Source organism: Aptenodytes patagonicus, chromosome 10, assembly GCF_965638725.1.
Source record: "Aptenodytes patagonicus chromosome 10, bAptPat1.pri.cur, whole genome shotgun sequence".
Classification (NCBI taxonomy): Eukaryota; Metazoa; Chordata; class Aves; order Sphenisciformes; family Spheniscidae; genus Aptenodytes; species Aptenodytes patagonicus.
The window spans coordinates 13,490,978-13,513,582 of NC_134958.1; the positions used below are offsets into that span (position 1 = coordinate 13,490,978).

Below are 22,605 nucleotides of genomic sequence, written 5' to 3' on the forward strand. Positions count from 1 at the left end.
AAACTTTGATTTAAAAATACAATACAATACTCTTTAAGGATCATTAAAACTGTTTCCTAGTATCTCCTAGCCACGCTTCTTACCTTGATGAATTGTGCTTTTTTAAAGCACAGACTGCATCTACAAACAAGACACACATTTACAACAAAAACATGTTTGAAAGAGTTCTTAGTATGTTAGTAAGGTCTGCACCAAAATATTACCTGTGCAAATGTTTTGCCAATCTTGGGCAGAAGCAATATGGATGCCCTCCCTGCGGAACAGTGCTATCAGGCCTACCTCCTACTGTACCAGACTCCTTGTTCTTCTGATCAAATCACGCTTGCTTGTCCTGTCAATACTTGCCCTGCGCTTTCAAAGACTTGTTCTCGTCACTGTCTACACCAAGAGCTGGGACTCCTTCCGGGATGTATTTCCAATAATACAAATCTCCTCCTCCTATTTGTAGCAGGCTGAAGAAGCGTGTTCCCCAACTGGTAATTCTGATTCCTGGGATAAGGCATAATTTACAGGAATTTAGCTGCTGCTAACTTGTAAAAAGGCAGCAACGAACTTGATTTTAATTTGGATAATTTTATTAAATTTAAATAAACTGTCACATGTATAGCACGTGCCTAAAGATATCACATGTATAAAGAACTGGTTTTATAAAGTATTCAAGTGCATTATGTTCTTCACTGTGTTCAATTAATTTAGTCTGCACTTTTGCCATTTATCGCTATTGCACAACAAATATTTAGAAAGGAAAAAAAAAGTCTTCAGCTACCAAGAAGCAAACACGTAAAACTGTTCCCTACTTGGAAGGAACCACCTTCAGTTCTTTATTACAGCTCTCTGTGCTGGGGAAAAAGGAGGAGATGGCAAAGTCACGGCAACGCTCGGCAGCTGTTTTGTATCGTTCAGTTTGGAAGAGGTGGCCCTGGTAGGTGTGGTTCCTTGAATGTATCACTGTAAAAGGAACATTTCTTCTTAAAAATAGGTATTTTACTATGGTGGAGCTACTGCTCGGTCTTTGTATGAGAAATGGTTTTCAAACTACAAACAAAGCTTCAGTTCTATTAAGAGTTGAAAATGCTGCAGTTTTTACCCACAAAATGATTTACAGCATTCCAAGAAGCCTATTATTTTAGCTTTGCTTAATCTTAAAAGAAGAGGCAATGAATGTCAAGAACCACTGTGAAAGTGCTTTCAAAATTTAAAGCTGTCAAATAATTTATGGAAAGCCACTTTCCCAAGACTCACGAAATTTATTGACACGAGAAAACAGACATTGGAAAAGTTAATTTCAAAATTTCTAAGTAAGATTGCTTAATACGGCGTATTTTCAGATTGATAAGGAAATGCTCTTGGGGAAAATACATACCATTTCATAGGGTATGTCAGACAAGCACTAGAGAAGGCCTGATTCTTCAGCAGGGCATCTGTTGGCTACCTCTTGCCATTGACCCGCTGACTATCTCACAATCGATGGTAGTAGAAAAGGAGATAGGATGGCATTTACCTTTTCTCCTCTCTCTCCCTCACCAGCTTATGCCTTCCTTCTTGTCTTCCTAGTGCCTTGCATGTTTATACTCTCCAGTGAGTCTGACTGTGTGATTGCGCAGAAGATGACAATATACTAGATCTAAGGACAAAGGAATTTTTTTTAACCCTTGATACCATGAAGCAGGAATTTGAGACTGTAACTCCAGTACCTTCTAATGAACATACAGGAGCTTAAGTCTGTAATAAATGCACCAGGTGACAATGTGGGGTTTTTGAAATCATAGCTTTTCTCTTTAGGAATTTAGGACAGAATTCACCAGCAGAAGATCTGTGCATTCTGCTAGGCCTTGGAGGCTAAGCATTGCAGAAGGCTTGGGCAGGGAACTCCACCCCTGGAACAGCAGCAAAAATCTGTCTCGCATTTAATCCCAAATTTAGTTTCTAATGGAAACCCAGGGAGTGTGGCACAACACCTGAATTTCTAGGGAAGGACCACATACTTACACACGCAAACAGAATTCAAAGCCTGTGGGCCATTTTTAATAGCTTTGGCACTCAGCAGGATTAACCTTGCAGCCTTGGCATAGCATCCCACAATAGGGTACAATTCAGCAGCTTTCTCTTCATGGCTCATATAAATCTGGTTTGTTTTAACTAGCAAGTCAGCTATCAAGCTACATAAAAACATCAAACAGGCCTACATCTAAAATGTTGAGTTTAGAATTAAGTAGTCACTTAACAACCACCAGCTATATGTAGAAAGATAACTGGTAGTAAATTTGTTTATTTAAACTCAAAAGAGGAAACAATAAAAATGTTAATTTGAAAAATGTAAACTAATGATTTCCTCTAAGTGCATGCATCGCCTTCCAAAATTCTCTGAGAGAGAATAAATGAACAGTCAGACAAAACCACTCTAACCATTAGGTGTTGTGGAATGTGTTACTTACTACAATGATACAGAGAATCCTGTAACCAAAGAAAGCAACTAAAGCTAAATGGGGCTTTTCGCAATAAACACTCACTGCAGGAAAAGTTCACTCTTTTAGGATTGCTCTGTTGCTTACAGCTACAGAAGAACTTAGTTTTCTTCATCCGAGGAGAGACCTTCAATTTCATCTCTGTCTCCTCCAATTGCCATCCAGAACGCTTTGGCCACCTAACAATGGAAAAAAAGATGGGAAAGGGAGAAAAATTCCCCTCAAATGACTGAAGATTTTGCATTTACCATCCAAAAAACAGAAACTGAGCAGCAGCTAATTCTAGCAACCATGTTTCTAGGTACAATGTTAATTCTCTCTGAAGTTAAGAAATATCAGCAACACAGAGGCAATAATTTACAATTCCTGGGAGGCATATGTGATACAAAGCTTGCGCTAATTAAGGCATGATTAAATTTTCCTTAAGATCAAGGCTTTCCCATTGACTTCAGTGGAAGCTAGCTTACACCCGCAGTGACTGCAGGGCCTTCATTTCAGAAATTTTGAGAGGGGAAAGCTTTTTCTGGCATTTCAAAATTCCGGGTTTGTTATTCAGTTCTTGGGAGATACCAGACAGTCCTCCCTAGGACTGTGCAGTTTGTTCTTACTGCTGTTAACATAGTAACTCTATAAGAGAAGTAACTATGGCTTAGAAAGGAAAACCCTGTTTTTAATAACTTCAGTGCCAATTTCAAAACCTCACCTTTTCCGCGTGTAGTTTTCTTTGTTCATGAGGCAACGTTGCAGCTTTATCTGTGAAAAAGAACATGACTTAGGTTGTCAACCTCAGGAGTGAGCAGGGAGAGAAATGCCTATTGCAGCTGTTTTTAGGGGACTACAAGAAACTAAGTTTAAGATCATAAAAAAGGAATCTTATTTAGTAAGAGCAATTGCAGTTCCCAAAGACCAGAAAGCTGACGCTTCTGAGCACACTGGATTTCATCTCAAACATCTGTAGCTTTAAACTGCAAGATTTGCATGCAGTTGTAGAGCTAAAAAAAAAGGTTCGTTTATAGAAAACTGTAGCATTAGTTCACAGTGGACAAAATCAGTGTGATAGCAGTCAGCTGAGCAATATCTGCTTCCTTCAAAAGCACTATCAAGATGAAGGGCAAATTAATGAAAAGATCAGCTACTTATAAAAGACTTCAGACAGGAGAATAGGAATTTCTACAATCTTCCCAATTCACACATTGGCTTTCATGCCTTCGAGTGATAAGAATAGGGGATATAGCTCGGTACGTCTCTCCGTGGTTCATTACCTTTCATTTCTTTCAGCTTTGAAAACAGCCTTTCAAAGTTCTCCAGGTCACCGTCTCTTGTGGTTAGGCTGGCTAACTCTTGAATATCCATATCTAACATGGGATCTGAAATAAACGCATATAGGTTGGTTTAAGGTAAATTATTTTGTTTTGTCAGCAGGTATGAAAGCCTTTCTGATAAAAACAGTATTTTAACATCTGCAAGTCCCGTTTGCAAATTCCAACCCCACAGGAGGGAAAGAAACATTTCATTTACTGATTGTTCATACAGACAACTCATGGCATCATTACAGTGGTAATTAATTTTGATACGTTACATTGCAAGAGTGTTTTTGTGTTCATCCAATATGATATGATCTGTCTAGGAACAGCCACGGAGTAAATTACAGAGTAATGAGACTATGCTTAGACCACAACTAACAACACCCAACCTTTGGAAGATCTCCACTTGTAAGAAAGTCCCAGCTCCTGGAATGGTGCAATTATTTAAGGACCTGTAGCTTAAAACACCTGAACCTCTTAGGACTGACCCAAGTAGAGTGTGCTTCATTCACCTCCTGCTGGGTCAAACTGTAATGATTTTTCTCTGCAACCATAAAGCTTGAAACTTTATTCTTATAAAGATGTTTCTAGATATACACAATATACACAACACACGCATCAGGAAATTTCACAAATTCAGATCTGAATGTTTCCAGTTGGTAGTACTGCCAGGGCTCTGTCCTATCCAAACTTGGGCCCATTTTTTCAAGGAGAACACCTAAAGACTAAACAATTAGCCTCCACTGGCTCTGGCAAGCGCATTTATGCCATGCTTTCCATTAGGAAAAAGCCAGTGGCTTTCTGGGACCATCCCAGCCAGGGGTGCCTGCTCCAACATATCTGCCAAGCAGAGAACGGCAGAGCTTACCTACAATGTTGTCAATCTGTAGGTTGTTTGTGCTAGCTCCATCTTCTCTGTTGTCTAAATGGGATTCTTCTCTGTCTGCTGATGATGGATTGGACTGTCAGGAAACAAATAGATATTAGAGTATCCAATAATGAACCTAAAAAGCATCGTCAGCAAATCAGGTGCTTCCTGTTTTGATTTCAAAAACGTACTCTTTATCCTAAACTGTTACTTACTGCAAAACCTGTACCATGTGTATTATGAAAAACCACTTTTGCAACACTGTACATAGGTACTACACGGAGCTTTTCTCCGACAGGTTTGTTGTTGTTTTTTAAATAACACTATCAAGTGACAGTTTTTGTTTTGCACAAAATACTGCTCTTGGATATTAATGAAAAATAACATCTTGAATGGAGCTTTTAATAATCTTTCCTTGGCTCCAGTGGTTTGTATGGGGTAAAGCATTTACACAGCGCTGAAGTCAGCGTGATCAACACCCAACAGCTTTCCACACTGAGCACACAATCAGACATCTCCAGGTAAAATGGTGAGTTCTGAGGCAATGTCCTGAAAAACAGCAAGCTCACAGCCATGAGGTGACAGCTCCTAGGAACAACTGTCTCAGAAGGACTTGTAAGAAAAATGCAAATAGTTTGTCAGTTTTCAGAAATTTTTCCTTTAAAATACATTCCAATAGGCTGTGAAGCATCCCTTGAGAAAGGAGCAAAAAAAAGAAAGCCGCTGCCACCACCACACCAAGTGTGACAATAGGAAAGAGCAACGCAAGAAACAGCATGAGCAAAGAACAAGAAATAGGAATTACTGTTTACTTCCGTATCTTGGTTCTCTTCTGACCCAATGCTACAGTTCGCACCTGCTAATGTACTGAGAAGACCAAAGCCCTGGGTCCTGTCTAAAAACAAAACAGCTGTTAGTTTGACAGAAAATGCAATATTATTACAAATAGTTGTAACTGACCAGATGGAATAGAGAATGTTTCAGGGAGGACACACACAGAGCACCCTGTAAAACTGTATCAGTGCACTATTTTAAGCAGAAACTTTCCATATTCTCTAAGCTTTCTTTGAAGTATACTATCAATATTTACTGCTAAGTATTACCAACTGGGAATAGATCTGTAAGCCACAAGAGATGTGAGCTCTTTTTTCTTCATATTTGAAGTCACTGCTCTGTTAGGATTTGGTCTGCCAAATGTCTTCTGATTCCAAACAAGGCAGTTTTCAAAATACAGAAGCAGCATTTGCTATTACTGGCATTCAGTGGCCCAGGTTTCACCATCCATGGGATGCAGCACTGAGTTTGTGGTTAAATACAGGAAATGCAACAAGTGACTTCACTTATACACATTTTGTCTAAATAGGTTGAGCACTACAGTAACGGCAAAGGCAATTTTTAAATATGTAATTCAGAATTCATGAAAGGACCCAGCCATCAAATCCAATGTTTCTTCACACTGCAAGGTGCTTTGGGCTTTCCACATCTGCTAACCTACTGTGTATTTCAATGGTATTTTAAAATCCAACCTTAAAAAAAATGTGAATTCAAACCTAAAACTAAACAATCATCTTTTTCATCGAAGATAATAGATGCAGTGCAGTATTTTTAAATTAAACTAACTGTATTTTAAAAACTTTATTTTTTAAAATAAAAATGTATGCATAATAGGTGATATTATGGGTTGGATTTTTTTCTAAGCTGTTTTCTGCTGGCCTTGCATTGAGTAGTAAATATTTGCAGTTACACAAGGGACTCAGGAGATTTTTCTGAAAATCTTAGCATTTAGTCAACTAAAAAATAAATAATATTAAGTTATTGTACTACAAATAGCCAGGAAACAATGACTTGTACCAGAAGAAAGATTAAGATTGCTTTTTTAAAAAATGTGTTTTAAATTAATATTACACTAATGACTAAGATCTAGACTCAAATGTTGAGATGATTTCATTTTTATGCACTGTCCAAATTTACTTGCCATTTATACAAAATTTCATTTCAAAGAGTTGAATGTGTAACTAAAACTATCAGCTATCTAGAAAACATGTAAACATGTCTCCATTAGAGAATTACTAAGACCTCATTTCCTGTTTAATAATCTTCACTGTGTACTTAGGCTAATGTGTGTCCTGTCCTGTCCTGTCCTCTTCGCCCCTCGTCCTCTCTCCTGCCCCCCAGCAGGTATTTGTTTCAACTGGCTCTGTTTTATACAGTTTTACTGCTTTAACAGATCACTCGCCAAAGGTTTGGGAAGAAGTGATTCAGCCGAGCCGAATGAATCGCCTTAAAAATGTACAGCTGCAAGACATGTGAAAGCCCGTGAAGTCCGCCAGTCCGGCAATTAAGTGATAAAAGAATGGGACTTGCAACCCAAAACAAAGTAGCTTCCCCAAGTTTCAGCAGGCTGAGCAAAGAGCTGTCTTTAGAGAAACTGTAAAGATCAACATTTAGCCAATTTCTGAGTCATCCGAAGCTAGACTGGACATTGCAGTCCAGAATGTACTTGAGAGAGAACATTCCCACATTGGCAGAGGTGTGGATGAAGTGACCTAATTATGTACCTCTTTCATATCTATTAGAGTTCATCCTGTACAGAAAAATGACAGTAGCTCCATCCCCACCACCACCACATACACATAACATCAGCCAGTGTAATTACAAAATGTTGTCCTAGTTAGAAAGAACTGGAATCTACGGCAGGGATCTCTGAAAAGCAGCTATTTGTTTCTGGATCCGTGGTTAGGGAGGTGGCAGACATAACACTTGGTTGCAGGCACACCCTTGAAAAAGCCTTCCTATAAACTCTTTTTATTGGATGTAAAAGTTATTTCAACTTCTGGGTGCAATTCAGGAAGTGGGTGATGCCTTACACAGTGTTCTTACAGCATCAAAGCCAAAAATTATCTCACTCAACTTATTGTAATAGTAGGTGGCTCCATCATGATGGAGTCTATATAGTTTCACAGGTGTCACTCATCAATAGCTGCAGAGCTCTAGTACACTGTCAAGATTCATATATGCTCATTTCATAGCAAAATGTTTTCCACTGTCTTTATCTACTACTCTTCCATAGTCTGTCTCTAGCTGACATGTGGTGATCCTGACTTCCATACAAAATTGTAATTAAAAAGTAAAAATTCATAATTTGTTTAAATAACTAAGTGTAAATAGTTCCCCTAAATCGGGCTCATTCTTTGTAAAGAGAGCCAGGCTAATTACTGGCCCCACCCTAAGTAACCAGCTTCAGCTGGGATCACTGAACACGTATTTAAGCAGGAAAGTAGCCAAGTAGCCTCTTTCAGAGAGCAGTAAATTGTTTCTCTTCTTACTATCTAGGTCAACTAGCTTTGCTCTTGAAGGGACACCTAAAGACAACAGCAGTGCACTGTCTTGGGGGGGGGGGGGGGAAGATGTTAGCTGAAGAACTCCTCGTGCCCTTCTGCACAAGGGAAAGAAAACCACCCGATTTTCAGATTGAAGAGAGCTCTGAGTCCTGGAGGACCAACAACTTTATACCAACTACAAAAGGGAATTGCCCTCTGGAGACTCTCAGGTAAGACTGCTTGTTTTTCTTTTAGTAGAGACAATACTGCTTTATTTACTCACAAAATGTGGTATTACTTGATGTAAAAATGTTTATAATTCAACTATGCTATATTTAATACCTATTTTTATCAATTAGTGTGAGAATGAATGTATTTAATAGAGAAAAAATCAAAAGGTCAATTTTCTTAATAGGTGTGTGAAAAAACTACTTCACAACTTAAGAAGAACTGTGTTCGGGTTTAAGATAGAACACCTTAAAATAATATGGGTTTAATGCTTGTACTTGAAAAAAGTCATTCCTGTTCTGTCTGTAAACTTAAATTCTCATACAAACAGATAGCTGAAGTAAGGCAGCACTGTAACATTGGCTTTTTGGATGGCTGCACTTAACAATGCTGTCAGCCTTTACTGCTACACAAATTTCTTATACTCTATGAAAAATCTTCACATGAAGTATAACTGCATAGTTTCTAAATGGCCAACAGTTATAGGTAATTCAGTAGAAAAGCTAAAGTTTGATTTACATGGTGGCCAGTTTCCAGGATCAGGAGGAAGCTGAAAACAAAAGATACGTTACAGGTTGTAAAAAGTTTTATTTTAAGCAAAATGAGCTCAACAATTTCCCTTTGAAGGCATAGTCAGGCTGCGAGAACTTCCAAATATAGTTCACTTCCTGAGGGGTCTGTAGTAATGTGCATCAATGCTGTGTGGTTTCTGTACTGCGGAGATAGAAAAACCTGGATTTTCAAGGAGTCTGACCTTTACAGAACACACTAATGATGCACAGGAATTTCCCCCACGAAGAACTGAACATGTGACTAAGTTCTGTTCTTCTGTAATGTGGCATCTGTCAAATGCAGGAAATACACTGTTAAGAAAACCATTTTAGCACTAGTGAAATAACTTTACACCATCTCAAATAGCTACCTATTTCTCTACAATGGTTACATTAAGTTAGAACCAATCTTAACCTCATTCTGATGTGGTATGAGAAATACTCAAAAGGCTACCTTAAAAAAAATAAAAAAAATTATCGGTTTAGTAGTTCTCATCCTAGTTCTACTGAGTCCCAATAATCATCTTGCAGTTACAGGAACTAGCAGAAGCCTCCCAGCACTTGAAATCATTACACAGTTAAAAGGGCTAGGAAGGAAGAAACCACAACAGTGGAAAATTGTACATCAGGGAGCAGGCAGACATTGGAAGGTTGCTAGTGGGATGAGACTCTGTGAAATAAGAAATGTAAGGCCAAGCACTCCACAAGAGTTTAATCTTCCTACACTTCCTGCAACAGCTTGTGTTGTTAGAAAGGTAATTAAAGGTTTTCAAGTAAATGGAAGTATCTACACTTGCAATAACTCTGGGCTAGCCACAGCATTTCCTTTTGTAATGAGTCTAATTCTAAAGTGATTTTTTCCAAAATTCTAACTCTACCTGATAATCAATTATCTGCAGGAAATTATCTGGGGTTGCCTGGTTTTTTTGCACTGTTTTTGAAAAATTCTGTGGTTTTCATGTACTCGAGTAGGGTTTTCTGTAGGGAAGACAGTCCTTCTTGCATGTCCTTCAGTCCCACTTAGCATGTCCTTCAACAGACATTTGAAATCACTTCTTTGCCAAGTCTCATCTCCGCACTTGCTATTCTCATCCCTGTTTCAAATATTTTTTTCAAAAAACTGCAACAAATTTGGAATTTAACACTTACTACTTCTACACTAAACCATGTATCAGTTTTTAGACCAAGCTGATAATGACAAGCTATTTGCTGCTAGAGTTTGGTGGAACAAGCTTTCATTTTTCATTGAAATTTGAAGAGTTAGTGGAATATTTAACTCAAGTTATTGGTAGAGAGCAAGTCAAAGTACTGGGGAAACAGGAACAGATGCTGAAACAGGAATAAATCTCACCCATTGCCTGCAAGTTTCTCTGTGCATCAAGGGACAATGAAAGCAATACCTGAAACCCTACTATTCCATGTAAAAGGTTGAAGAGTGCTCTAGTTCTCTTTATACTGATGCAGTGGCAGTAGCACTGTAGCTGCTCAGTTTAAACTTTTGCTAAAAATACTAAGCCCTCTAGGCCTTGCATTCTCCAGAATTTGTATAAGAGGAACCTGTGTTACATACCACTCTTCATGACTACGTTGGACCACACATTGGCATTCAAAGCTTGTACAATTCGTTTCACTCCAGTGGACTCTGGAAAGTCATCTAAACCAAAAGAGAAAGACATTGCACTCCTAATAATGAGACCAAAAACCATTACGTGCCTGAAAGGAAGAAAGCGTGTGTCCAAATGCCTGTCCTATCTTATTGCAATCAATATAAATTACTACTTTTGTTAGGAAACACAGATTTCTTGCCTTTGCTTCGTGAGAGGCCAAACAAATCTAAATTAATGCCTCAGTTCTTGGTCTAGGCTTCCAGGTATTATGAACTGTGAGCTCTCAGCCTTTTGTAGAGATCTAAATTCTGCGTGGAGTTTTGTTAAATATTTAGCATGAGGCCTACATTGTTAAATAACATATAAGTAAATTTAATAGTAATAGATGATTTTTGCTGTTAAAAGCAAGGCATCTTTTACCCCAAGATCTTTTAGAATGCTGTATGGCATAAAAATAGATGCTAGAATTACTTTTCCTTCCTTTAGAAAGTAAAGAACTTCAGGCAACCATTTAAAAAAGGTGCGACGCTTGTTAAAAATGAAAATGATCATTGTAAAGCTATCTCCGCAACACCTAACTCCATGTGTTCCAGTAATTCTGTGAATTACAGTAACTTGAAAAGACTGGGGAAAGCATTATTTGGACTTCAACTTATTTACTGAATAGATCTGACACCACTTTGTATAAAGTCAGTTTTCCCATTTCCTCAGTTTAGTCAGCTTCCCATGTTTGTGCAGGTCTCACAAAGCAATAGGAAAAAAAAAACCAAAAACCCAAACCCTTTGGATACAAAAATGTGATTGCTTAAAAATCAAACTCTTCTAGGATGACTCAGGGACAGGTGTAGTAATTGAAACTGCCTTTAAAAATTAATTTAAAGCTGTCTATGATCCCTTAGATCAAATATTTTGCCCTCTACGACACTGCTGTTTGGTTTTGTATCAGAGTCATTATCAAGAGTCTCAGTTTAGAGTTCTTGTCCTTACTGCACAACTGACTGACAGTGTAGTCATAGCAAGAGCTCCAGTTCATCTGTGATGAGCTGCCAGAAATGTCATAATTTTTAAACAGATATTGGCCCAGTATGTTTACTCCATCCATTTTGTCTCTTGTAAGTAATTCATACAGCATGTTTATGGGGTAAATATGATAGTCAGTAGAATACGTTTCCTCCTATGCATGAGTCACAGTGAATCAACTACCGTATTAAAAATCCAGGAAAGAACATATATCTTAATACTCCAAAGATTAACATCCTGAGTTGTTGTTACTCCCATTACTTATATTATTTAAATCGTAAATAGCTCGTTCTTTACAACAATTATTCAATAGAAAAAAACCTTGACTTAATGTTACTAGTGTTTCCTTTTAAAGCACTTCATAAGAAAACTTTAGTCTAAAGGGTATCCACTTCTGATTTTTCTGCTTTCTATAAATCAGAAGTATGTGTATCCCTCCCTCCCCTCCCTAAGTGCCAAAAAGAAATATATCTTTAAAGACATGGCGGGGGGAGAAGGGGCAATCTTAGCTACTCAAGATATGATTTTTATTTAGGCCTTTAAAGGGGGGAAAGGGTGGGACTTGAGTTCTAGCTTAGACCTGTAGACTAAATCATTTTTTGGTCACAGCTATGTACTTGGTGAACCTGAAATAGAGCAAATGCTAGTGACTAATTCCACTCAAGCCTGGAAATGGAGTCAGTTATCTCATTTTGGCTCTATAGAGGTAAGATGTAAACACTTTTTTTGTATCACTGAAATGAGGAGGTAAGGCTGATGCTGATAAGGCTGTCAGGAAGTGCACAGTCACTTTTCAAGAGTGGAACATCACACATCACACTTTTGACTTTGCTTGATGGGTTTTTTCAAGTTATAAACATATGGTCAGCCAGTGATTTTGAAACTGGTTTATTTCCTGTGCAACAGTGCATGCTATTCTGAAATGTTTTTAACAAGCTCCCCTTTTCAGCCTATCATGTCACTGTTTGAATAATGTCTATCTTCTCTTGGTATGTACAATAGTTTTAAAAGTCTTTTTTAAAAAGACAAAGGATTTTCCTGCTGTTGTGCATCTCTCTGGTTCTTGTTTTTTTAGATTTATTTCCAAAGTGGAATGTAAATGCTTCTAATCTATCAATACAGTCCTAGGATTAGTGCCAGAAAAAGGAGCAGATATTTTTATGTAGGTGCTACATAAACAGCAGCTGTATTTGGGAGGAGACAAATGGAATTTCTTGGAGGAAATAATCTCCTCCTCCTGACCTTTTATAGCTGAGACTAAGCCTCACCAACTGGGAGCATTCCATGCTGTAATCATGTAGCACGTAAATAAAGTTATGCCCCTTGCAATTGTTTAGAAGATATTTTGGTGTGCTTTTTCATGCTAAAAATTAAAACAGAAGTAGCAGTCCTACCATCTTCATCAGGCAGTTCCTCAGGGCTAAGTTCTACCAGTTCAAAGCCGTGCTTGATGCACCATTCTTGAGCTTTCTGTCTGTTAACACCTAAAGTTGGGAAACAAAAATGCATGCTAAACATACACATTTGAGACTAATATCAGCAGTTGAATCTTTAGCTACATTTTATTCCCTCAAAGTTGTTTGCTTATTCTAGATTGTATGGGGAAGAAGTATATAGTAGCTGGTGTGGGTCCTCCATTCACTTTGAATTTGATTCCAAAAACTCCAGAGTTAAACTCCTCCTTTGAACTGTTTTTTTCAAATACCATAAAATCAAATGGCTTTGCAATGGGTACTCAAAGGGAAATGTAAGTGAAGTGCCACAGTGAATGAAGACTTCTATTAACTCTAGGTTTAAATCTGAATTAAGTTACAGGGACATATCTGCACCTTACAGCTTGCTGTTGTATTGCATATACTAATCTAGAACCAAAGCAAACGTGTGTATTTAATGTCCAAATGGTCAAAAAGATGAATGTACTTTCCACTGTAGTTAAGCAACCAACAGTCATCCTCATTCTTCACCAGAGAGGATCATGCACATCCAGTAATATGAATGCCTTTTTAGTTACCTTGCAGTGCATGCTGGTATACTAGGAATGGGATACACAGAGCTCATTTCAAGCAAGCTTGTAAAATTCTGACTCAGTTTTAACTACAACTAGCTTAAGACTCTTCTGTTCCTGGCCGTGAGAGTAACCTGGCTCTTCTCAATTAAATCTCAAGCCCAGTCTCACACAGATATTTTAAGAAACAATTGTGTTGATTTAATTAGAAAATAAATTATTAGGCAAGGTTAATAACTAATCGGTTCAGAACGTCTTTGGGCTTCATACCATTTTCAGATACTCTGTTACAAACCAGGATCATGACTTCTGGTAACCACTCTTCTGTCAGGGGAAGCCATTCAGAGACACTATCAAGTCCAGATTTCTAAAGGGAAGAAAAATAACAGTTCTTTGGAATACATCCTCAAATACTTTAGTTTTTAAGCTAGTTTTAAATCATTAATAGTATTAGAATAAAAGCAATGAAGTAAGGAAATATGCAAGGCTGCATATCAAGTATGTTTAAGGCACTTGTGTTCTAATCAGAGAAGTTGACTTATACACAACTTCCTTCTGATTCTTGACTTACTTTACAGATGAGTTAATCCTACTGCCTTGAACCTCCCTTTTCCTGTTTAATATTAATTATGCAATCCTAGTGTAGATCAGGAAAGATTTCTACTTAAGGCTAATCATGAGTATTTCATTTTAAGCATATCTCAGGTTTAACATGCAGCTACTCAATCTTCCACACTAAAGTGGATGTTACGGGGGCTGGTGAACTACTCCCATTGCTCTAGTTCATTCTGAGACAGCCCTGAGATGTCTGGTTAAAGGTATCTTTTCAGAATGTGTGGTATGCACCCTTTCCCATCTGTGGTGAAAAACAGTTCTTTATTTAGAATATTTTTTGTCTCAGAATCTTTCTGGCTTTTGCTAAAGCACTGTTTTCATTGCTGCCAGCTTAGTAGAAACAATTTCAGGTAAAATGATAGCACTGAATCTTACATTTAGTTCCCTCATTCTTGGCTATCCTAAAGCAGCCTTTCTGAACTACCACCAGCTAGGAGTAAAGTTGGAGGTGGTGGGCTGGAGGAAGATTTGCCTAACTTAGTGGCATATTTGCATCCTGAAAACCTCTCTTCCAGCTGGAGTATAATAGTAAAAGGGAAGGAAACCGCTTCCATTGTTAGCGGGCATAATTTAACATTGATCTACTGACAATTAATAGAACAGCCTAAAAGGAATGGATGGCACAATGGATGGGAAGAGAATATAATTTGTGGTTATCACTGTGATAAGGCAATTATATCATACAGATAAAGCAATATAATGAAGCAGAAGTCTTACTATTGTGCTGTCGAAGTACACAACAAATGCTTGCACAGATTCAGCAATATCTCCAGTAACAAGAAATGTGTTTGGTACTACACAGAGGTGAATATCTGCAGAATAATATTTATTATCTATTGTCCAGGGGTAAAAATTCACTTTTCCACTTGTAGTTGCACCCACAGTAAGGTCATCTTTTCCTGTGATACCTGTATAAAAGAAAATGAATGAGACGGATGATAAAACCAGCATCAAGAAAATAGTTTGCCTAGAGAAGCTTGGTACAATGCCAATACAGAGCCATCTTTACTTACTATAATAAAACAGTATATATTTAAGATCTTTAAAAATTCAAACTCAATTTGTTACTGTGTCCTGGAGTTTATTATTTAGCTTTCAAAAGAGTTTTTTCAAAAGTTTAGTTTCAAAAGAGTTTGTTATCTAGCTTTCAAAATAAAATATCGTACAGAAGCTCTTCAGAAAGCAAGCCTCTTCTCCTGGAAATGCATTTTAAAGTGTTAGCCTCAAACTCACTACCTGTGAACAGGATGTATGGAGAGAATACCTAGACTTTATTACAGCAGAAACAAACCTTGCATGTTCGTTCAGATGTAAAGAACTGTTTGACTGTGACCAAAGCCTGAAGGTAACTAATGAGAAAATAAACCAAGTTACTACAGTTCAGTTGTAATTCCCATTAAATTCCATGTAGGAGTTCGATAATTAAAATCCAAGGCAGTGCTTTGATAATGTAATGTTAAACACCGCCCTTCATGTGCTGGTAGAAACCTTCACAGCACACACTCTCATAGTGTGACAGCCACCTGGTGGAGCTGAGTTATAGTTATAGCAGAGCACCCCATCTATACCTCGCTGGAAAGGGCAGTATATCTTGTTCAAGCTGGACAAACCTATGGAAACTTTAAAACACAGGTCAATTATATATTAATTGACTGAGTCATCTACAATTTCCTTGGGCATCAGAAGAGTTAAAAAAAAAGAAATAAAGTATATGGGTTTTCAAAGATCTTAAGGGTCATATTTTAAAGGTACTGAGACAGTTCCTGGAGATGCTAGAACAGGCTGTTCCCCAAATAGTCTGGACATGAATTTGAAATTCTCTGTATCTTTATCAATACAAAGGCAGGAAAAACTCATTGCCAAGGTTGCCATAGAAAGGTTCAATGATTTTTGCAACTAACTGCAAAATCTGAGAAATCTAACTGGCAAATAAGCATGGTGCACAGAGTAGCACAAAGGAGAGCTCTAAACCAGAAGGATTATTTGCAGCAGTGAGGAGGACGACACAGGGAATCTGAGGGCAAAATTTGACCTTGGAAACAGAAACCTGGGAGGGTTTCTTAAAAAAAAAAAAAAGCCACATCTACATCTATATTACCTTTTTTCCAGTTGAAGAAAGTTTGACTTTTTTATTTGGATGACATTAGTTTTCAGAGTAATTGGTCTTCAATCAGAAGCTATTCTGTGATAAGACTATCCATGTCACCTTGGGGCCGGGGGATGATGACACTGAGTTAATACCAAACAAACCTTGGCTCTGAACTTAGTATTATTACAGCACTACCTTGTTCATATAAATATGGAAGAGACTACCAATACATTTAACCAAAATCAGTAATCTTGAAAGTTTTTCATTCTTTCACAACTTTTTTTAATCACTCTTAAGCAGTACACACCAGTTCTAGTGGCACATAAAAGCTGTTTTCTCATGCTTACCTCAAAAACTTGTATACATGGATCTCTGCTTGCCCTGCAACACTTCATAGTAATACTGCAGTCACTTTGCAGCAGGTATCTCTATCCTGTTTGCATTAGCTGATATGCCCTACTGACATGAAGCAAACACATATGCGCTCATCTTCCAGGGAAATGCAAGAATAGCATTCAGTTACTTTAACTCAAGCTTTTCAATTTAGGCTACATCAAGTCTACTCTTCTTCAAAAAACCAAAACAAACACTGAGTAATTAGTAAAACATCATCAAATGACAGCATGTCACTTTACAAAATCTATAGCTTTAATGTACATTATAATAAAGGCATTTTGGCAGATGACAGGTTTTTTTTCTGCTATAAAACATTCATTTAAGAATGACTAGATGTTAAGTGCTATACTTGGTATAATTTAGTTTGGTAAACAGGACTCTATTTAATATGTGCCAGTTGCTACTAGACTAGGAGTTTCTTTTAAATGGGTATTAGGGCCAATGGAGGTAGCTTTCACTCTGCTTAGATATAACGTGACAAAATTGTAGCAACTGGGAGAGGAAACAAGTTAGGTGGACGATGTCACTGTGCATGTCCAAAACACAGGGAAGCCTTTTCTTTCTGGAATTATCCGTTCCCTAGCTTTTCAAATGCAGGCATAATCATAATTTTCTGCCCTGGAAACCAGATGTTTTGTTTGGAGGTTTTGAATGCTACATAAAATATGCTATAAATTTCCCTTCACTAGTGTTTTGACAGTTAAAAATAAATAACTAAATAAAAATCAGTTCTAAGCTAACAATTGCAAGTCAATGCCACAAGAAGCTAAGAATAAAGGAGCCCATAGAAATTATTGAAACACAGAAAATCAGCAATAAGACTCAAAGCCAAAGGGAGGAAAACAGGGTGAGGAAATGAAGTCAGTTCAAAAGTCACTCAGTGAAGTTAGCCACCCTAGCAAGAATACAAAAGGAAATAACTTCTTATAAAAGATTTTTCAAAAGGTGATACAAAAGAACTTTCACATTTGCTTTGTAATTTTTTTTTTTCTTACAAAAGAGTTCATGGACAAATTTAGGCCTCAAAGTACTGCTAGAAGAATGAGGACATATCCCATTTCATTTACATGCTACTTGTTCCTGTATTTTAAGCAGTCGTCTTTTATCCCATTGTGTTTCTGATTACCCATCATTCATCCAAAGAGATTTTGCCAATCCCCTGTGAAATTTCTCTCCCAGTAAAAATGGATGTTGCACACTAAACTCAAAGGACTGCAGGAACTTTCTGAAAGGATTCAGACTTGTATGTCTCAGCCTGCATGTAGGGTTGTAACAAATTACTGCAAAACAGCCTGATTACTCATGGCAGGAAACTAAATGCAGTTTGGGTATCTTGTGAATAGTTCTCTTCCACAAAAGTCACTTAGACCAATTAGGTTTTGGCCTTTAGAGTAAACAAGCAGAGACTACAAAAGAAATATACACTGCAACTCAAACTGAGTTGTCAAGGATATATTCCATGTTGGAACTAGTTTTAAGGATTACATTACCACCTCTGTATTCCAGGAATTTCTTTCCAAGACAGCCTATATTTTAATGAAAAAAGTAAATTTGGCCAGAATAGCTTCATACCTAATTTTAGAGAATATTCACCAGAATAAACCCCATTAAGTTTTATTTGGATACAGAATAAACTTCTAGAAAATTAATATGGCAAAAAGAGGTGGCTTGTCAAACTTATCTCTAGTGAGTTACTCATTTTTAATTTTAAACTCCCCAGCCATTGAAAGTGTCAGTGGTTTGCCATCCAAAGAGCCTGGAAAACCAACTGAGTCAGTCTTTGACCACAACAGTAGGCAGGCCTACTGGGCTGACTTAATTAGCTTGCCTTTTCATAGAGCAGAAGTGGCTTGTTTGGATGACAGGAATGCAAACGGACTCCAAATGCATCACCATTAAAGAGTACTAAAAACTCACACGGAAAAGTTCATGCCACAAAAGAACATTGCTTAGCGTATTCAAAAACATGATTTAGAGTTCAAGGTCCTCTAAGAAATACTGCAACTGCTAACGCTGGACACTTCTTTTATTGGTAAGAGTGTAAAAGTTATTTCAGTAACTGCTGAATACTAATTAAGACATAATGTATTTCAGTGTCCCACACTTCTGTATAAAAGCACTTTGGAGCAATAGAAGCTGCTTCATCTACAGTGAATTATTTGAGGCTAGGGACCAAACAGACCATTTCTAAACCAGCCCCAGTATCATCCTCGGGTCATTACCTCTGGCATACATTGGCACTATTCACCTATGCAACCTCCAAAGCCCCTGTACTAATGCCGACCTACGCTAAGATCACCACATTTGTTGGACACGGGCAATTATCTTCCTCCAGTTTATCCCAGTTCATGACTCATTTTGCCTGTTTTCTATGAGAAAACCATTTAAGAACACAACAGCAACTGACACATGAGATCAGTTCATGGCTCAATCCAGTAACTGCTAGTGACTGGTATCATATAGCTCAGTGAACTCCCAAACTTCTGTGGAATCTGTCCAGAGGAAAAGGTGTGTTTTTTTTTTTTTACTTCCAGGCAGTCAGTCAGTAGCTTATGTTTTTCAGCAAATTCATTAGTTGTGTCCTGTCTTTACTCACATGTATCTATAATTTTTAATAAATCGGACAAAATTCTAACCAATACTTTTGGAAATTAATTTTGCTATCTAATTACATAAATATTTGCTCATTTTACTGATTTAAACTTGCTGACTTTTAATTTCATGAGCCTACATATAGACAAGGTAAATTAAACAATGGTTCAGAAGACAAGGAAGAGGACATTGCAAAATTGTAAAACCTAACATCCATTCCCTTTTTGTAATACAGAGGCTTAGTAAGTATTCTGTAAGTGCAAGGCAGCAAATACTTTTTCAAAAGGAGAACTGGAGACCAGAAATAACTTTTCAGAAAAGAGCTGAAAAATAATCAAAGAACCAGATGTAGATCTCTTGCCACTTACAGCATTCCCTGTCCTCCAATATCCAACTGATATATAAGCACTTCTACCATATTGTGTTTAACAGTAATATTTTTTCAGAATCATTACAACTCCTCTTTGTGGGTTTTTTTTTCCCCGAAGGGATTGAGGTATTGGTCACTTTTCCTAGTGTTTTTCAGATTGAATACATGCTATAAGAATATAATTGTTTTCTACAATGCCCTACATAATCCCAAATCCCCTTAGTTGCTACATGCACCAAGTAGTTCTCACATTCTGGGCCTTGAGAGCCACCTGGTGGAATACACCATAAAAAAAAAACCTCCTGCAAATTACACAAGGAGTAAAGAGAACTCAGAAATACGCATTCAATGTAGATATTTTGCTGTGGGGGAGGAGGAGAGTGGTAAACAGTCAAAAAAAGAGGAAAAACAAAAAATCACATCAGACAGCACTTATTTGTTGGCCAGCATTTTTAAAAACTAAACCAATCTTATTTGCTGTTTTAATTTGTGATAAATATATCTAAGAGAAGAGCCAGTCCTTTTCTGTGCATTTTAAATAGCTCTTTTTTGCCACAGTATCTAATGAAATAAAGCATTCAGGGCATCCCACAAACTTGAAAGAATAAAAGTATATCTAGCAAATGTACCACAATATCATCCTCAAGCCACTTCCTACTTAACAGGATAAAAACACTGGAAAAAGCCTTGTAATTAGCCTGGAAGGTTCTGGCAGGCAGCAAGAAAAAATTGGTTCTCGTACACCTCCTAACAGTGAACACTAAGGTGGCTTCTTTCTACTTATAAAACAGGTTTGCCTAGAAAGAGCATGTACCAGGGAAATCCAGCAACACAGTGGCAAAAGTAGTGGTAATACCGATACGGGCTTTGTTTCATGCTTCTGTTATAGACTCAAAACCCAACCGCTATACGGATCCTACCAACCAACACAGTAGTTAATAGCACATTTAACCATGCATATTATATCTCAAACACTGTACTGCCTCAGAGGTGCTAATATAATGGTCTTGTTCTCAGCACTGAGCTAAACCATTATCAAATAATGCCTTTAATCTGGTGTGACACTTCTATGCTGTAAAAGCCCAAGTTCTGAGAATCGCACCAGTGTTTTGTTCCAACCCACCAAAACCCTTTAGCCCAGCCTACTGTAGCCAGCCACAGCTGCCTTGTCCTTATCGGTATGTCCTTGAATGTTTTACAATGTTTGTTCTGCTTATGCTTCTGGATCTGATGTAATTTCACTTGTTATACAAAGCAGGAACTTAAAATTCTCACGGTATTTATTTTAGTAAATGATCATGTTTCTTTCAGGAAGATTTTAATGTCTTTTGTGAAGCAACCCAATCAGAAAACACGAAGACTGTAAGACTCCAGTTTTAGTACTGGAAAACAGTGGAAGCCTAGACATTTCAAAGTGAGTACTATTTAAAAAAAAAAACAAACAACTGAAGTTAAGTTTTAAGACTTTCTCAGATTAAACAGCATTTCTATAAAGCTTTTTGCTCACCTTCCTTTTGTACTTGTTTAATTTCACTATGAAAAACAATCAAAGGAAACCTACAGGAACCTTGAATAATTCCTTCTAATTTGCTTATACCTTCCTCAGAAATAAGCAGCAACCAATAATAATACTTTTTGGTATGTAATCCTTAAATAATTCAGTATCAATCCAGCTGCTTTGACAGAGTAGCCTTTGACTGCAGACCTTGTACTGTTATTCCTGTTTCAAAATGTGGTTTAATGAGACAGAGGGAGCCAGTCCCTGGGGGGAGCCCTCTGCTTTATGAGGTCCTAAGTAAGATCTTACTTGGAAACAGCTGAAAACAAATCCAGAAAAGAGGGGGTGGGGGTGTTGATGAGTTGTACATCTTAGTATGCACATCAAACTGTTCATGACTGTTCCCTAAAAGGCAAGGCTGTACTAACAAGTTGTGATGGCAAAATCACCAAGATCTAAACAGCTTTTTCCTGGAATCCCCCTGACTTTACAATTGCTAAAAACTCCACCAAAATTTTCTCTACTATCAGGTCTTACTCTCATGTTCCCTTTTTCAAGCCATAAAAAGGGGAACTGAGTTCCAAGAAAACCACTTCCTACAGAATGAATTCTATGTATTTGATATAGAGTAAGTGTAATCTACAAGTCTAACAACTGCAGAAATGAAGAATTTTTTAGCTTTCCCTTTTTTGTGCTTCTCCATTGGGACAACAAATGGTCTACTGCATGAAAGCAAGCCTAAGTAAGGCAAGAGCATAGACCCCCCCAGGAATTTCAGAAATTCTGCCATCCTTAAGGTCCAAGATAGTCTGTTCACTTCATAAATGGAAAGATGAAACCAAAGGGACAGTATTTACTCTGCTTTAGTTTTTCCCTTGCCTACACTCCTGAGGCACTCCGGTTGCTCTGGTGTCCCCCTCTTGTTCTAGGGGCCATCTGGGCCACTGACATGTCCCAGTGAAACAAGTTCATTTTTGCACTCTGTGAATGACCAGAATGGCCAGCAGCAAATCTTAGTCTCATGAATCTGTTCTTCATTTGTTATTCTACGAAATATTATTTTTATTCAGCCTCAAGGTAATTCTCGAATTATTTAGTCCAGGTATTACTTATGACAGTTTAGTCACCTCTAAGACGTGGCAAGTGGCCAGTGGGTAACAAAGCATTTTGGGATGCGGGGCTTCCTTTTTTTCCTGGCGGTTGTGGTGGTGATATCGCCTGCTCCTTGGTGTCAGAGGGTACATAACACACAATCTGCGGCTCTATACCGTCTCTCTTAAATAGTTTATTTCCTTAAATCAATAAGGAGGCCCCTGACGCCCTCCTCAAGGGCAGGTGGTTAAACGCCAGGCCCAGGGGCAGGCAAGGGGCCGGGTGGCCGTCCTGGCGGGGCTCGGCCGCTCTGGGGACGGCGCGTGAGGGGAGGACAGCCACCCCTCGGGGCTCCCCCTGAGGGCCCGGGCTGGGGGTGAGGAGCTGCCAGGCCGAGGCCTGCAGTTGCTGGCAGGCCGGGGCCCCGCGGCTGCGCCCGTCAGGGCCCCGCAGCGCGCCGCGGCGACGACGACTCACGTTTGACGAGCTCCTCGGCCGCGAAGCCGGCGGCGCAGCTGGTCACCAGCGCGAAGGGCCCCGCCGCCGCCATGGCGCCCGCCGCCGCGCCCCTTCCGGCCCCGCCGC

General features: G+C 38.3%; 1 protein-coding gene across 1 annotated transcript; it reads right to left on the reverse strand.

Moving 5' to 3' along the window:
• Positions 1–557: 557 nt before the first annotated feature.
• AAGAB (alpha and gamma adaptin binding protein) lies at positions 558–22,574 on the reverse strand. Its single transcript, XM_076348105.1, has 10 exons — positions 22,498–22,574; positions 14,701–14,891; positions 13,639–13,735; positions 12,758–12,847; positions 10,307–10,390; positions 5,450–5,532; positions 4,638–4,731; positions 3,728–3,832; positions 3,169–3,218; positions 558–2,644 (listed from the first exon to the last, which is right to left on the reverse strand). The coding sequence occupies exons 1-10, from the start codon at positions 22,568–22,570 to the stop codon at positions 2,567–2,569; spliced, it is 945 nt and encodes a 314-aa protein (XP_076204220.1). The 5' UTR covers positions 22,571–22,574; the 3' UTR covers positions 558–2,566.
• Positions 22,575–22,605: the final 31 nt, after the last annotated feature.